At 38.5% G+C, this 18,504-nt stretch overlaps 1 protein-coding gene across 2 annotated transcripts; it reads left to right on the top strand.

The window, feature by feature from the left end:
• The first annotated feature begins 313 nt into the window (after positions 1 to 313).
• Positions 314 to 17,627, top strand: dctn2 (dynactin 2 (p50)). 2 transcript variants are annotated; one of them, XM_037679419.1, is made up of 15 exons: positions 314 to 500; positions 775 to 843; positions 2,894 to 2,899; positions 4,390 to 4,486; positions 4,855 to 4,916; positions 5,090 to 5,188; positions 5,841 to 6,001; positions 7,489 to 7,642; positions 7,823 to 7,888; positions 8,119 to 8,157; positions 8,327 to 8,404; positions 10,848 to 10,919; positions 12,271 to 12,373; positions 13,301 to 13,392; positions 17,130 to 17,627. In XM_037679419.1, the coding sequence occupies exons 1-15, from the start codon at positions 465 to 467 to the stop codon at positions 17,214 to 17,216; spliced, it is 1,221 nt and encodes a 406-aa protein (XP_037535347.1). In that variant the 5' UTR covers positions 314 to 464; the 3' UTR covers positions 17,217 to 17,627. The 2 variants fall into 2 exon arrangements, with proteins under 2 accessions (XP_037535347.1, XP_037535348.1); XM_037679420.1 differs by lacking the exon at positions 2,894 to 2,899.
• Positions 17,628 to 18,504: the final 877 nt, after the last annotated feature.

Genomic DNA, 18,504 nt, shown 5'->3' on the forward strand with positions numbered 1-18,504 from the left:
AGAAACTGAAGGGTAAAGCACTTTAAAAACATAAATTATAAGGTAGCCTACTTTAACAACCCAACTGTTTTTGTACAGAGAACGTCAACACCATTAAGTGTGTGTTAGACTATTTAAAATTCTATTGGATAAACGAAACACGAGCGTGATGACGCTTGACGGCTTTAGGTTTGTTTGTTTTGTGCTATTTGATAGCCGTCAAAGTATTTACCATTGCTGCTGCCTACGGATGCTGCGTTCACTGCACCGCCCACGTGACACTCTGTGAATAAACCGAACACACCCGCTGTCAAATCAAGCTAGTGACCACATCACCCTGCAAATCTCCGCCGGCTGAGTGTGCTGGCCCGTCCATCGTTAGCTTTGTCCTTATCCCACACGGCGCATCGATAATTTGGATATTTTTTAGAACGCCGTTGTATTTTATTGTGTTTTGTTTATCGTATTATTGCTTCCCGTTGACAATGGCTGATCCTAAATACGCAAACTTACCTGGAATTGTAAGTGGCTAACGCTAGCAGATATTATAGCTAGTCTGCTATGTGGCAACGCTAGCTAACATCAGTGCTGTAGTTTTTGTTGCTGTTATTGTTTGCAAACATTGCGCATTTTCATTATAACTGCGGCTTTTTAGTTGCAACTGTTCAATTATTGCTTGTTATGTGATACAACCACACAAGAGACAATAGTTAGCAGTTGGTTGGTGTTATTGAATGGGCCGGGGCGTTGGCCAAGCTAGCATAATAAGTCATAAACATTTTTTTTTTTCAATAGGCTTTTAACGAGCCAGACGTGTACGAGACGGGAGACCTTCCGGAGGATGACCAGGCTCAGTTTGAGTCGGTAGGTTGACGTTTTGTAGTCACTAAATTTGTAGGTTTGTTCTGCTGCTAGCCGATGAGCTAACTGTGTTTTTACTTAAAATACTGATACCTTCATTGTACTTTACTGCATGTCCGATTCTGTACAATACCTAATCAGGCAATTATTCTTTTCTTGTCTAGTTACATTACTGACTACTGGTTTGTAGTGAAGTGTAATATATGGTGTTACTAACTTTAATATGACATGGCTAAGCAAATACAGAAAATACCACATTTCCTTCCTATTTAACAGAGTTCTTCCTTTAAATATGTCTCATCCAAATATTTACAAGCTTGACAATGCTAGCTGCTTGTTCAATGCCATGGTGATCGCTTGTGACCCTCAGAAATGTCTTACAGCTTTCTCATTTTTGGGAGAAAGATAAAATAAATAAGAAGGTCTAGTTCTACTTCTAAGTAACCTGAATGTGTTTAAAAGGGGTTCCGGTCTGATCTAGCTCATCATATCTGGGGTATTTGCTGACCAGCTGAGTGAACCCTAACTTGCATGTTTTCACTATTCTTCCCATTCCCTTGTCCCTGTTTTGACACAACCCTACCCCTCCCGGGACCATAGTTTGTACAAGTAAGACTTGATCCATATTTTTTTCTTAGACAGTTTAATGCATGCATTTTATTTTACTCATACAAACCTTTTCCAATTGAGTGGGATGAGTTAAAAACCAGATTGCTGGTGTAGTCTTTTTTTTTTTTTTTTTTTGCCAAGCAAGTCATATAACATATATAACATTGTTTTGATGTGCAAGAAATGGATTTTCCGCTTTCTACTTGTACTCTTCATTTCAACATTTGCCATGATGTTGATGGATCTTCAGCAGCACTGACTGTTTTTGTGTGCATCTGTGTGTGAAGCTCAGACACAAATGTGGAAATGTGCTCAGTTTAGATATTTCCTGTTTTAACCTTACTCATATTTTAACACCTGCGTTATTACTAATAAAACTATGCTTGACTAAACCATTAAAGGATTCTTAACAGTCATAAGTTCTAGCTTGGTCATTGCATGTCACCTTTAGCAAGGCGAATAAAGCAAATTTGTACAATATGGAATTACCTGCAAATGACACCTTTTAGGAGTTTTCAATTAATACCTCACAAAAAGTAATGAAGACAAAAATATGTTGTCAATTTGTGCCATTCACCCTCCTTTTCCTGTTTTTTGTGAATGTGCTCAGACAAAAATAAGCTTCATCTATGGCACTGGTATTTCTTTCTCCTGCTATGCCATAGCATAAGCTTATTTTTGTTTGACTTTATTTTCTGGGTATGCCTGATACTTTACTTTAAAATGTTCTTCCATAATGTTTTATTGATCAGTGTCTTCTACATCATTCAACAGATTGTATCTGTGCAGGTTATAAATTGGATCAATCTATGGTATATTTAATTCTGTATCGCCCGCTGTTTTATTGCAGCACTCATAATTTATTTGGTCCCATTTTTCTAATGTGGACCTTTTTAGGTTACCATTGATACGTTTGTGTATGTTTAAAGTCAATCACTGCACAACACTTACTTATATTCAGGTCATTTCCTGCTTAGTTTCGAGTCCAATGGATTTTGTTAAAACATTTTCTTAATAGCAAACTAACTGAATTACTTACTGAGGACTTAAGAAATCATTTTAAAAGATTTTTTATGCTTTTTATTTACTAACTTCTTTATGACATGAGATCCACTTTAGTCCCTCATTAGATGTGAATTTCTTTATGATGATCATGAGTGTGGCATCCAAAGAGAAAGAAACTTCTGTGGTGTTATTGAACCATCTTGACCCCCTAAATGAGTGAAGAAGGAAAGAACTGGAAACTCTTTGAGTGTCTTCAGGGTTTGTAGCTGCAACTCTGAGTACACTTCTTTCTTTCTTATCTTCCCCAAACCCTGGTCAAGTGTTCCTGTTGTGTGCATGGCATGTGATAACCACATTAATCTGTGTTGTCTCTCTCTCCCCCTTCTTTTTCTCTCCCTTTTGCTCTGCCATTTTCTTTAACTCTCTTTGGAAACCCAAGGAGCTGGTAAGAGCCTAGCTAACTCCCCTCTTCCTTCTCCTCCTCCCGACATCTGTGGACTTGTTTGTTTTTTGTGCCTATTCTTATCCAAATTTATACACACATCATTCATTTTTGTTACTGGTGTTTTAATCTTAATATAGTTCACTCTAATTAATCGCTAGGAACTTTTGATCAAATGAGTATTGCTAACTTTTTGTGCTCCTTTAAGCATTAGATGTAATTTAGAGTGTGTGATTAGGCCTGTCGCGATAAACAATAAATCAATTAATTGCATGATAAATTAAAATTATCAACCTCATTTGCTTTTATCAGCTTTATCCTTTCTTCATCTCTCTCTTTCTGCTGAAGACACTGGATGACAAAAGTCTCAACTATGGTGCTCTTCACTGACCCCTCCCTTTCTCTTTTCTCTTCAAAGTCTGTTTTAACTGTCCAAAATCGTGTTTTTGGGTCATTAAAAGCAGCTAAGCTGAGAAGCTAAACTACGAGCTAAGCTAACTGGTGGACCTCAAGGAGAAAAAAAACAACTCCATCTTGTCAAAGCTCCAAAATTCACATTTGAAATCTGTGCCTTCATCTAAAAAGTTGTTTTTTTTTCTGCAAAAAAAAAGTTGAAAATTTGTTAAATTATTTTTTTGTTAAAAGCTTTGTGTGAAAAATGCTATGCTAAAGAGCTCAAACCATACTGAGCGTCCGCCATTTTGAGAACTGAAAAACAGGATCTGGGACAGCCCATGTCACGTCAAGGGGCCTCCCTCCCATTTTTTTTTTTTTTTTTTTTTTTTAGAGACAAGGTGCTCCCTCACCATCCATCCTTCAGTTCAAACAGTCTTATACTGCCATCCAGTGGTCTATAAAAGGTACCACCAGTACACACAAAAATTAACCAACATTTCTTATTAAATTTGACAATAATTAATTACAAATTGTCAAATTTCAAACAATATTATCGTTTATCGCAATAATTTCTGAGAATTAATCGGCCAACAAAATTTGTTATCGTGACAGGCCCAAGTGTGATTGTCCTTCAGCTATGATTGTTTTATCCTTTCATTTAACTTTATTTTATCATGGATTAATCTAAAAGTTACACATTTTCAAAGTTGGTTTTAAGAGTTATTCTAAAGTAAGTTATTGATATGTGTATTTTTCTCCTTGATCTCTGGCCTAATTCAGATTGTAATGTTGAAATCATTTTGGTTCTTCCTAAGACTCACTCGTGATGATTGGGAAGCTCTTACACATTTTAATAATTTATAGCAGTTGCTTTTTATTTGTGAAGACATTTGACCTTAATTCACCTAATTTGTCCCTTAATCTTCAAACATCAGTTTTCTTGTCTTATCAACTTGTATTTATTATATTTGAAGTGTATATTTTGGGCTCTGAAATGCACTGATTCAGTTATCCACATTTTGTTTTTGTTGATAACTTTGCCGTCATTTATTTGTAGTCTGTTATTTTGACTTTATTTCTGGGTGTTTCTATGACAGGAGGAGCTTTGCAGCGACAGTGTGGAGAGGATTGTTGTCAACCCCAATGCAGCATATGACAAGTTCAAAGACAAACATGTCAGCACCAAGGGACTTGGTCAGTTTCCACTGGATACTCAAGTTTTTACTCTTTTGTCTGCATATTTAAAGTGGATATCATGTAGAGGATTTTTAAATATATCTTGAAATTGTAAAGGTGTCCAAAGCACAACTAAGTGTTGTTTTTTTCTTTTCTTTGTCATGCACTTCGGCTCTTATGCTTTTATGAAAGTGGCATCTGTTTTCTGTGATTTGTTAGGCATAGTTAAAAAATAATTATTTAACTTGTGAAATAAGAGAATAAATCACAATAAAATATAAATTTAAGGGCCTTTTGTTAATGTTGTGACTTGTGGATGAGCATCCTTACCAGTCAGCATTAATTCTCTGATTCTCCTTCTGAGAGGCTTTATCTGTTTTCCACAGACTTCTCAGACAAAATCAGTAGAAGTAGAAGGACGGGCTACGAGTCAGGAGAATTTGAAATTGTAAGTACATTCTGTTAGGGGAACCCCCCACCCCCCCTCCCCATTATTTAGAATTATCTTTGTAGGATATCTATTTTAATACATAGCACTTTTTTTAATTTTGCTCCGTGTTTTTCAGTAAAGTGAAAGAGGAAATGGTTGTTGTTTAATCTTCAAACATTTCTCCTTTTAAGCTTGGAGAAGGTTGTGGCGTGAAGGAGACGCCTCAGCAGAAGTATCAGCGGCTTGTTAATGAGATCCAAGAACTCATTCAGGATGTGGACACCATCCAGGTGTGTAACATGCAACGTAATTGAATCTTAAATCTTAATGCCTCTGTGTTAAAGTTAAAGACACTTCACCTTTGGATTATCCTCTACATGATTTTTAAACCTTGTAATCATGTGTCTGTTCTTTAAAACATATTTAGCTAGTTAAAATTTCAAGGTGACAGTTCGACCCACAGTTCTGCCCTGTGCAGTCACTGAAGCTTTATGTTCATACTCGAGTTGAGATTTAATCAGAACAAATTGAGTTTTATTCTCAGACTATCAAGCTCGCCATCAGGAAGACACTAATTAACCTTTACTTGTCATTAATTTAGTTACACAAACAGCAGTGTTTGCCATGTCCTTCCAATACTGAATTACAATTCAGACTGTGTTCTGGCACTTTTAGGCGTCCTTTGATTTGAGGTCATGCAGATCAGGACTGCATAATATACAAGTCTGCAGATGGGCGTAACAGCTTTGTGTCATCAGTAACTTAAAAGTAATAAAGTACCTCATTAAAGCACGAGCTATCCTCCAAGTGTTGCCCTCTATCAGGACAAATCTTGTCAAAAAGAGTTCAGTTTAGCAGGATTGAACACTGTAAACGTTCATTTTGTACCAGAACCAGAAGTGTGGTAGTTATGGTAGTTTTATGTCCTACTTTACTTTCCAGGCTGCTGCAAAAGAGAGTACTTCAGAGGAGCGCCTCACTCCGGTGGTTCTTGCCCAGCAGGCGGCGCAGCTCAAACAGCAGCTGGTGTCCGCTCATCTGGATTCACTGCTGGGGCCACAGGCTCACATCAATCTGGCTGATCCAGATGGAGCACTAGCCAGGTGAGCTGACACTGACAGGACAAGGTTTTCTTAGAGAACTGTCAAACACATTTCAAGTAATGTTTTCAATTTAGCAGAACTGGGAATTAAAATGAAGCATGTTTAGTTTTACCACGTTTTTCGTCGTACACTTTGCTCCGCGTTATAAGTGCCATCAGTCCAAATATGTCTAATAAAGTGGAAAAATCCATAAATATGTTGCTTCGCTGTATACGTCACATCTATTATGCGTCACTGCTGACAACCCGGAAATGTGGGTCAGTGTTGTGCCAAAAATCCATTGGCTGCCAAACGGTAGCCACGGGAGGACTTTAACAAGAATTTAACAAGATTAACACTTAAAAGAAATTATTTGTTTGCTCGAAATTATAGTAAAGGTGTGTCTCCGTCTAACGTTTGCTTAATAAATGCACTTTGAAGGTCAAATCAGCTGCATTTCAAAAGCTGATACGCGGACGTAGGAATGCGCAGAGGGACGAGTCGCTGCACGTTTCTTCAAAATTTAACTAGATAAACATCTAAAACAATTGTTTGCTCAACCTTATAGTAAAGGTGTGTCTCTGTTGATCTTTTACTTAATTAATGCACTTCAATGGTCAAATTAGCTGCATTTCACCGGGGCGGTGCAGCAAAATGAAGCTGATTTGACGGTTGCTCCAAGCAAGCAGAACGAAGGCGGCAGACTGTGGCATGCCGATTGTGTCATTAATAGCCACTTATACCTATTACATGATACAACGGCATGCCATTCTACTTTGCTGCCATCTAGTAGCTGAAAATGGTAGTGTTCAATATTTTCAGTCAGAATGAATGAAAACGGTCATATCTTAGCTGAAAATTGGTTTATAAATATGGGAAAAATCCATAAATACGTCGCTTCAGCGTATAAGTTGCAGGGCATGCAAATTATGCAAAAAAAACGCGACTTATAGGGTGAAAAATACAGTAATGGTTTGAAGCAAATTTGTCCTTTTTTATTGTAATGCATTGTTCTATGGACTAGTTTACCTATGGCTATTATTAACAGATAAAAATAGAAAATTAAATTTTAAAACATTAGAATGAACATAGAGGACAGAAATAGAGGGACGTCCTCAAGTGTTTTGCTTTATTGTTTCTCATTAGAGGATATTGACAGTTTCTTCACACCATGTGTTAATAAAGATCGTGATGGTCACATTAAATCCTCAAATTTGTTTATTTGAACTAGATTTCTAATATTTGAAAACCACTGCTCACCCCTAATGTCAAAGCCCAGCTGACACAGACGAGTAGAGCTGAATAATGATCAAATAAAAGAATACCAAAAGGATTAAAGTGCAGTCCCATTTTATTTTAAAGCATCTCAAGCTCCCCTTTGATTAAAAAAAGTAAACAGTTCCTAAATAGATTAGGAGTAATAAAGTATCCAGACCCTAGAATCACATGAGGCACATAACAGTTGAATGTACTGTATAATTTTGTCTTCATCTCCCTCCTTCCTGCAGGCGTCTGCTCACCCAGCTGGAGGTGGCTAAGAGCAGCCGTGGCAGCTCTGCAGTAGATGTCAAACCCACTTCTTCAACAAAAGGTCCAGATGGAGTGGTGCTCTATGAGTTACACAGCAGACCAGAGCAGGAAAAATTCAACGAGTCTGCCAAGGTAACGTGGAGATTGAGACAGCAGGGGCAACTGTTATAATCATGAGTTCTCTGTTTGTTTTCATTATTCTTATGGACAAATGTCAGAATATTTAAAGACAATAAACAGGATAAAGAATGGAGGAAAGGCATCTGTGAGCCATGAGGGGTGCTGTTCTCACTGTTTGTTTCACCCCTGTAGATGGCAGAACTGGAGAAGCGTCTGGCTCAGTTGGAGTTGGCTGTTGGCTCAGGATCAGACAAGCAGGTACACACTGAGCTACTCAGACGTTACACACACTGTCTCAAAATACTTTGTTTACCTTTCCTACCTAAAAAATATAGATCTGTTTTTCCTCCTCTACATTTTAACCATGATGGTTTGATTTTATTTTTATTTTTTTTACTGCTGCTGTGTCACAAGGAGAACCTGAAAAGAAAATTAAAGTTTTTATGTAGAAGGCTTTGTTTTATTCCAGCTCTCTATTTATATTGTAGGGACCTTTGAATGCTGGTGTACAAGGAGCCAGTTTGATGGTGAGAAATTATTTTGTTTATGAAGCTGTTAGTCTGTTTTTGTGACTGGTAAGCTGCAGAAAATGAGTCATTCTTTAGCAAAGTCACAAGTTCTTGTCAGTAGTAGAAACAAGAATACATTTTTTTTTTTAAGTTTAGGCAGCTGTGTGAATGTGTGTCTTTTGCACAGGACACCATCGAGCTCCTGCAGGCGAGAGTCAGTGCACTGGACTCTGCTACTCTGGATCAAGTGGAGGCAAGACTGCAGGTACCAACTCTATACACAGCCTAGATTTTAAGAAACATCATTTTCACAGTGCCACAGGCTGAATGGCTTCATGTCACACCACAATGATGTAATTCATGCAAAAGGAACCCCAGCCATGTATTGAGTGCATACAATGTGACCATACTTTTCAGTGGACTGATATTCCTGTCTAAAAATCATTTTTTAAATTAGTTTTATTAGATAACATTCTATTAAATGAATTTCATGTTTGCATTCGCTCGCTTTAAGCCATACACATTAAAATTAACAGAAGTAAACTCTTCAAATGTTTATCTCTGTGTGTAATGAACCTGTATAAGTTTTACTCTTGAGCTGAATTACTAAAACCAACCAACTTTGCAATGATCTACAAACCGGATTCCAAAAAAGTTGGGACACTAAACAAATTGTGAATAAAAACTGAATGCAATGATGTGTAGGTGCCAACATCTAATATTTTATTCAGAATAGAACACAAATCACAGATCAAAAGTTTAAACTGGGAGAATGTATAATTTTAAGGGAAAAATCTGTTGTTTCCAAATTTCATGGCGTCAACAAATCCCAAAAAAGTTGGGACAAGTCCATTTTTACCACTGTGTGGCATCCCCCCTTCTTCTTACAACACTCAACAGACGTCTGGGGACAGAGGAGACCAGTTTCTCAAGTTTAGAAATAGGAATGCTCTCCCGTTCATGTCTTGGGCCTTCTTTGTTGCACCTTCCTCTTTATGATGCGCCAAATGTTCTCTATAGGTGAAAGATCTGGACTGCAGGCTGGCCATTTCAGTACCCGGATCTTTCTCCTACGTAGCCATGATGTTGTGATTGCTGCAGAGTGTGGTCTGACATTATCATGTTGAAAAATGCAGGGTCTTCCCTGAAAGAGATGACGTCTAGATGGGAGCATATGTTGTTCTAGAACCTGAACATAGTTCTCTGCATTAATGGTGCCTTTCCAGACATGCAAGCTGCCCATGCCACAAGCGCTCATGCAACCCCATACCATCAGTGATGCAGGCTTCTGAACGGAGCGTTGATAACAACTTGGGCTATCCTTGTCCTCTCTGGTCCGGATGACATAGCGTCCCAGTGTTCCATAAAGAACTTCAAATCGTGACTCATCTGACCACAGAACAGTCTTCCATTTTGCCACACTCCATTTTAAATGACCCCTGGCCCAGTGCAAACGTCTGAGCTTGTGGAGCTTGCTTAGAAATGGCTTCCTCTTTGCACTGTAGAGTTTCAGCTGGCAACGGCGGATGGCACGGTGGATTGTGTTCACTGACAATGCTTTCTGGAAGTATTCCTGAGCCCAGTCTGTTATTTCCTTGACAGTGGCATTCCTGTTTGAGGTGCAGTGACATTTAAGGGCCCGGAGATCACGAGCATCCAGTAGAGTTTTATGGCCTTGAGCCTTACGCACAGCGATTGTTCCAGATTCTCTGAATCTTTTGATGATGTTATGCACGGCTGATGATGATAACTTAAAAGTCTTTGCTATTTTACGCTGGGTAACACCATTCTGGTATTGCTGCACTATCTTTCTGCGCAACAATGGTGGAATTGGTGATCCTCTTACCATCTTGGCTTCTGACAGACACCGACACTCTGAGAAGCTCTTTTTATACCCAATCATGTTGTCAATTGACCTAATTAGTGTTAATTGGTCTTCCAGCTGTTTGTTTTATGCTCAATTTCCTTTTTCCAGCCACTTATTGCTACTTGTCCCAACTTTTTTGGGATTTGTTGACACTGTGAAATTTTGAATCAACGTATTTTTCCTTTAAAATGTTACATTTACTCAGATTAAACTTTTGATCTGTCATCTATGTTGTATTACAAATAAAATATTGACATTCACAATTTGTTTAGTGTCCCAACTTTTTTGGAATCCGGTTTGTAATTTACTGCAAAGTGTTTTTGGAGGTAGTTTATTGCTCTGTAGCTATGAAATGGGTGGAGAGTAAACATGGAGGGAGTTGTTTTTATGCTGCAAAGATGAGACCAGCTGTGCATCAAAGAGCATCATACTTATATTGTATCCAGCCGTCATGTTACTGTGGCTCCATGCAGATCAGTTTGCCAACATGTCCATGTTGTTTGGCCGTCTGCAGTCTGACTCACTGGATGTCAACTGCTGGCAGAAGATTTCAGTGAATTCTGTTTAGCATTCTCCCATTCCTTTATTGCAAACCCACTCTGCAGTGATTAAAAACACTCAACCTGCAACTTACCCCCTGAAAAGGCCAGATTTTGTCATAATTTGGGTTGAACAAAAATGTAAGTTTGCTTCTTTAAAGGGGATAATTTTTGAGATTTACAGAGAATAATTACAACATATGCTGCCAACAGGGACATTATTAGTATTATTCATTAAAGCAGCAGTCAGTTTACTTGTTTCTTTTCCTTCCTACATCTCATAATTTATCTTTCTCTTCTAGAGTGTCCTTGGGAAGATGAATGAGATTGCAAAACACAAGTCAGCGATTGAAGATGCTGAAACACAAAACAAGGTTTGTAATCCCTACACATGCATTTGTGTTGCATAACTCCAGGGTATAGCTGGGTTACAAATGTATTATGTAAATAAAAACTCTGTCTACAGGCTGATACTGAAAACTTCAGCAAAACAATCAGGGTGATGGAAGCACATGATCTGTTTTTACTCTGGCTTAAATCTGCAACTTTAAAGACTTAATCCAAACCTGATGAAGCAGCCAAAACTTAAGCTGCTGTCAGGGTTTTCCTCCAACTCAGAGAAGGAAGACAACCACCAGATCTGTGATTGTTTTAACCATCTGTGTTTTTAATCAGTCAAATTACTATTATTTAACCCCATTTTTTTACATTCTGTGGCTCAGTTTGTAGAGCTGTTGCCTCTCAGCTGGTTCAAATCCCGGCACCAGTGACCCCCGAGACTCGAAAAGTAAGAAGCGGGTAAAGATAATGGATGGATGTTTTAAAGTGATTTACATGAAAGATCCAGTAGAGGGCAGCACATGTTCATTGTATACATATTTTAGATACTGTAGTTTATTCCTTAATGTTAATTGTACTGTGTACACACACCACGCAAGCACGAGAAGAACATGCAAACTCCACACAGAAAGACCCCAGGTCCAACTGGAAATTAAATCCAGGACCTTATTTCTGTGAAGCAACAGTGCTAACCACTGAGCCATCGTGCTGCCAACTAATGGGACAGCTGTTTCAAACTATGTGCGTTCTTTTATCTTATCATTGAAGCTGAATGAGCCGATGGTATAATCTGAATCTCCAGTCAGCGTGAGCAGTTTGTTCAGCACTGAAATATTTAAATTAAATGTTTACTTGTAAAAAGTATGGTAACCCAAATGCTAAAACATGTTACAGAAGTGTAAGCTAAATGGATGTTAAGCAAACAGCAGAAATCTTTTCTCACACTAAGGTTTTTTTTTTTACCCTCAGCTTTCTTGTTCTGCTCTGACTTTGGAGCAGGTGATAAAAAGTGATCTGCTTTGCCTAATTGGACAAGTTTTACTCTAAAAGTGACTTTTGTATATGTTCAGATGACCAGGAAGGCTTTCACATGATCGTGCCTTATTAAGTCTCAGATTATTAACATAACATTATCATGCAGATGACAGAGTGTGGCAGCAAATTACTACTCTGTATTTAGGTCAGACAAAAAATATAACTTAAGATCTGTAGCTGAGGTAACTATTAGTGACTCCTATGCAAAGCAGAGTGAAATTTTGTCCCCAAGTAAAACAACAAAAAAAAGCTCTGTAGATGACGCTAAACTAAATAACCAAGTCCTGTTCCCAACACTAATAGCAGATGGAGATGTGTGCATTTCTGTTCATCTGTACTCGTATGTGTCAGGTGTCGCAGCTGTACGACGTGGTGCAGAAGTGGGACGCTGTGTCCACTTCTGTACCTCAGGTGGTGCAGAGGCTCGTCGCTGTGAAGGAGCTGCATGAGCAAGGTGAGACGCAGGAAGTGATTGACAGGTCGGCAGTCAAACATCTGCTCCGTCCTTTCACATACAGCAAGGCTTTAAAACAATTAAATAAATATTACAGGAATATATTTAGTCTTGTAATATCAAATACACATGCTTCGTTAATGTGTTCATTTGTATTTTGAATATTGTAACTTTATTACAGCTGGGGGAATTTTTTACTCTAAAAAGCCCAAAGCTGTGAACTTGTTATTGCCTGGTGTTCTAATATTTCATGTGAGCAGAGAAAAACCTTGAAACCACACCCATGGGAATTCAAGGAGAGACTTATGTAGGTTAGTGGAGTACAAAAGCGTATCTCAATGACTAAATATGCAAGAACTTGGTACAGATCAAAACAGGGTGTAAACGCTGCTCACGTTTCAGGCATCTGGGATGAAATGCTTGGTCTTAAAGATTTGCATCCACAATGGGAGATTTCGAGTCAGACAAAAGATTAAAACTAAAAGAAAATGGTATCCATGCAGATAATAGAATGAGCCTAATCCATGTCCTCTTTAATAAGACGGGGCAGAATAATCTCTGAGAGAGAAATGTTGGCATTGTAACAAAATTTGGCCAAATCTTGCCAAATGTAAACATCCTCTTTGGGAGATGAAAATGTGCATTATTTATTATTACATTTTCTTCTTTATTTGAGCCAATGAAATCAAAACGTTGGTATCAGATTTAATTGATATTGGTTCTCTGGAGCTAGAAAATGTAAATTAATATCCTACTTCTCTTTGAATTAATTTGTCACAGTTTAAAGCAGAAGTTATCTTCACTCTGCTGGATTTAGACAAATCCTTTTTCCTTTTCCATTTTCACACAAGATTTACTCATCCCTTTCTTTATTGAACAGGACTTGACATTTTCTGTTCTTACCCTTCTGTCTCATTTATGTGGCAGCCATGCAGTTTGGCCAGCTGCTGACTCACCTGGACACAACTCAGCAGATGATCAACAACTCTCTGAAAGACAACACCACTCTGCTAACACAGGTACCAAGTTTACAGTGTGGTTTTAAAAAAGCATACCATACTATAACAACTTTATTTAGAGCACTTTACATACCCCAATCAGACCAAAGTGCTGTACATGTAATAAAACAATCATACAATCAGATAAGAAAGAATGATTCAAATGATTAAAAGTCAACATCTCAGATGGTTTCAAGGGCCAGGGAGAAGAGATGGTTTTAAGAAGGGATTTAAAAACAGACAGGGAAGAGGCTGTCTGATGTTCAAGGGAAGGTCGTTCCACAGTTTAGGAGCTGCCACAGCAAAAGCACAGCCTCCTCTGAGCTTACGCTTTGTCTTTGGCACACTCAGGAGCAGCTGATCACATGACCTGAGGGATCGAGATGGTGTGTATGGATGCAGCAACTCGGACAGATAGGGCGAGGCAAGTCCAGTTAGAGCTTTAAAAGCAAATAAAATAATTTAAAAATTAATCCTAAAATGTACGGGCAGCCAGTGCAGGGAGGCTAAAACAGGGGAAATGTGGTCAAACTTTCATGTGCTAGTTAAAAGTTGTGCAGCAGCATTCTGAACCCTCTGAAGCTGACGGATAGACGAGTCACTGTTTCCTGTGTAGGGTGCGTTACAGTCGTCCAGCCAAGTGGTCACAAAGGCGTGAACTACTGTTTCGAAACGCCGCTGAGAAAGAACCGGCTTTACTTTAACCAGCTGCCTCAGATGGAAAAAACTAGATTTAACAACTGCTCTGATGTGGTTTTCTAACTTAAGTCCAGCATCGACTTTGACCCCCACGTTTGTAACAGTTGGCCTGATATAACTGGGCCAAGGAACCAACATCTATAGTGCCTTGTGAAAGTATTCGGCCCCCTTGAACTTTTCAACCTTTTGCCACATTTCAGGCTTCAAACATAAAGATATAAAATTTTAATTTTTTTGTGAAGAATCAACAACAAGTGGACACAATCTTGAAGTGGAATGAAATTTATTGGATGTGTCAAACTTTTTTAACAAATAAAAAACTGAAAAGTGGGGCGTGCAATATTATTCGGCCCCCTTGCGTTAATACTTTGTAGCGCTGCCTTTTGCTGCAGTTCCAGCTGCAAGTCTCTTGTGTCTCTATCAGTTTTGCACATGGAGACACTGAAATTCTTGCCCATTCTTTCTTGCAAAACAGCTCGAGCTCAGTGAGGTTGGATGGAGAGCATTTGTGAACAGCAGTCTTCAGCTCTTTCCACAGATTCTCGATTGGATTCAGGTCTGGACTTTGACTTGGCCATTCCAACACCTGGATACGTTTATTTGTGAACCATTCCATTGTAGATTTGGCTTTATGTTTTGGATCATTGTCTTGTTGGAAGATAAATCTCCGTCCCAGTCTCAGGTCTCTTGCAGACTCAAACAGGTTTTCTTCCAGAATGGTCCTGTATTTGGCCCCATCCATTTTGGCCCCATCCATCTTCCCATCAATTCTGACCATCTTACCTGTCCCTGCTGATGAAAAGCAAGCCCAAACCATGATGCTGCCACCATGTTTGACAGTGGGGATGGTGTGTTCAGGGTGCTGAGCTGTGTTGCTTTTACGCCAAACATATCGTTTTGCATTGTGGCCAAACAGTTGGATTTTGGTTTCATCTGACCAGAGCACCTTCTTCCACATGTTTGGTGTGTCTCCCAGGTGCTTGTGGCAAACTTTAAACAACACTTTTTATGGATATCTTTGAGAAATGTCTTTCTTCTTGCCACTCTTCCATAAAGGCCAGATTTGTGCAGTGTACGACTGATTGTTGTCCTATGGACAGACTCTCCCACCTCAGCTGTAGATCTCTGCAGTTCATCCAGAGTGATCATGGGCCTCTTGGCTGCATCTCTGATCAGTCTTCTCCTTGTTCGAGATGAAAGTTTAGAGGGACGGCCGGGTCTTGGTAGATTTGCAGTGGTCTGATACTCCCATTTCAATGATTGCTTGCACAGTGTTGTTGTGATGTTTAAAGCTTGGGAAATCTTTTTGTATCCAAATCCGGCTTTAAACTTCTCCACAACAGTATCTCGGATCTGCCTGGTGTGTTCCTTGGTCTTCATGATGCTCTCTGCGCTTTGAACAGAACCCTGAGACTATCACAGAGCAGGTGCATTTATACGGAGACTTGATTACACACAGGTGGATTCTATTTATCATCATCAGTCATTTGGGACAACATTGGATCATTCATAGATCCTCACTGAACTTCTGGAGTGAGTTTGCTGCACTGAAAGTAAGGGGGCCGAATAATATTGCACGCCCCACTTTTCAGTTTTTTATTTGTTGAAAAAACTTGGACACATCCAATAAATTTCATTCCACTTCATGTTTGGGTCCCACTTGTTGATTCTTCACAAAAAATTACAATTTTATATCTTTATGTTTGAAGCCTGAAATGTGGCAAAAGGTTGAAACGTTCAAGAGGGCTGAATACTTTCGCAAGGCACTGTATATTGAGAGTCTCAGTGGAGCTTCCAAAGACCATCACCTCAGTCTTTTCCTCATTAAACATTAAGAAGTTCACAGCCATCCAGGTTTTTATGTCCTCCTGACATGAAAACAGAGGGGCCAGGAGTTAGTCCTTTTTCTTTAGCGGGACGTATATCTGTGTATCATCTGCGTAACAATAAAAGGGATCCCGTCTTTTCTAAAAATAGAACCAAGACGGAGCAGGTACAGTGTGAAGAGGTGGGGGCCTAAGACTGAGCCCTGTGGAACTCCACACAAAAGAGGAGCAGTGGACACGTGATCACTAAGGCAGACATAGAAATTGCGCTTGGCTAAGTAGGACCTAAACCACCACCCCCACCCCCCATGGTTTCAAACAACAAAGTAAGATGTTATGGTCCACGGTATCAAAAGCAGCTGATGAATCTAAAAGCAAAAGGACAACACCAGTCAGTCGGTTGCTAAAAATGTAATTGAAAACTTTTTAAAAGGGCAGATTCTGTAAAACTGTAAGACTGTAAATCCTCGAGAATGTTCTTTTAAATATACCGATAGTTGGTTGTACACAATCTTTTCGAGAGTTTTCAAAAGAAATGTCAGTTTAGAGACTGGCCTGTGGTTAGCAAGAAGAACAGAGGGGTCAAGAGTGGGTTTCTTAATGAGAGACTGGACAGCTGCATGCTGAAAATGTCCAGGGATCACACCAGAGGACAGACTGCTGGTCAGAAGAACAAGCAACGTGTATTGAATATACGTTACTTGTTGAAACTGCTCATTTTTGTGTAACAGATTTTTTACAGTGCTCAACAGCAAGTAATTATTTAGAAACAGAGGACATCGTTGACAACAAATGTTTAAAATTTGTGATATTTCCTTTGGATTACAGGTTTTTGTTTATACACGAAAGTATGAAATTAACTCGTTTAAATAATTTTCTATCATATTAACTATATGTAGGCATACATTCACTTAGACTGGTTCACTACACTTGATGCATTTTAGTAAAATTCATTTTTTACTCACCAGCAACAGAAAGTCATCTTTTATAAAACATTAGCTCTTTGTACCCATACTGAGTTTGAATTTGTAATGTGACGAGCCTACTGTGTAGCCAGCCATCTTAACTTATTAAATCTAAACTCGATAGTTTTCTAACTAATCCTTTTCATGCATTTATAACAAAGTTTTCTTTCTTTTTCTTTCATCTGCTGCTTTTGTTTTTTCTCTTCTGCACTTCTAATTCACCTGATCTAATGCTTCTTGTTGAACTTTTTATTTTTCCCCCCACCAGGTCCAGCAGACGATGAAGGAAAATCTGGTGGCTATTGAAGAGAACTTTACAGCACTTGATCAGAGGATGAAGATGATTTCAAAATAAATGTTTGCAATTTCAATCGCTCCAGAAGAGACGAAAATACGGACATTAATATTTGGTTGGAGAGCACAGATGGAAGCGGTGTGGGGTGCAGCCTTGTCCTTTCTGGAAGTCCCTCTCTTGCTCTCGACTTCTGCCTCAGCCTTTTTTCACTAAGTGGGATGTTAGAAAGTTGAGAAGATGGAAAAACAAAAAGGAGACCAAATGTTTGTTAAAATGTCCAATTTATATTCCTCTTCCTTTCACTTGCATCAAACTGATATTTAAAAATGTCTGTGATTCTCTACATGAATGACACTGATTGCTGTCCCTTGTTGGGGCTCGTCAAGTTTTAGATTGGACTCTTTAATTTTATTGACATAGGAAATCATTCCATTCCTTTTGGAGATGTACACTAAAGGTGAATTTGTACTTTAACTTGGGCTGAATTAAACAAATCACATTTGGATTGCTAGATGATACAAGAAAAGATGTCAACTCTTTAAAAAAAAACTTGTGGTCCGTTGTCCTTTACTGTATCAGGAGCGTGTTGAGGGTTTCAGACTAATGTGGAAGGAAAGCTTGTAAATATGCCTGTTCACCTTATCGTTTCTTCGCCTCAGTCTCTTGTAACTATATTATTATTATTGACTGAGACCCAACGCCACAGAGAAACTTAAACCGCTTTTGTCGTTGCTTGCAACTACGCTGTTCATCTGTGGTCACTCAAGCTAATCAATAAATAAAAGCGTGATAAGCTTGGCTCTTTAGTTTTCTTTTTCCACAAGATTCTTCTTTTAAAGTCAAATCGAATAAAACTTATATGTATCATTTTAAATGCTATATAATATATAAGTATTGTGATGTTTAAATTTACTAAATAATCTGCTATGAGCAGTAAACTTAAAGGTCATTGATGGTTAAAAAGCAATTTGAAAAGTATTACTGTAATCGTAATTTTTAAACAAACAAAAAAATCAACTGTTGTAGTGATGCATGGCCACTAGGTGGCAGCATAGCATTAACAAAATTATTAAAATCACAACGAAGCGTTTCATGATTAAAGAATGTGTGTATCTGTGTAGCAATAAGACAGTTTTTAACCCCTTTCACTTATTTATGATGCTAAATAAATTTTTAATACATGAATTAATTTTACAGAATAAACTGTAAAAATCACTTTGCCTCTGCTCTTGAATCACATCAATCCATTAGATTATGACAAATTACTCATTGTGACTCATAATGAAGTCAAAATTATTTAAAAACTTGTTTCGACTATGAAGTAACTCCCACCTGCTTACCACCAGGT

Source organism: Nematolebias whitei, chromosome 7 (assembly GCF_014905685.2).
Source record: "Nematolebias whitei isolate Nwh7 chromosome 7, NemWhi1, whole genome shotgun sequence".
NCBI lineage: Eukaryota > Metazoa > Chordata > Actinopteri > Cyprinodontiformes > Rivulidae > Nematolebias > Nematolebias whitei.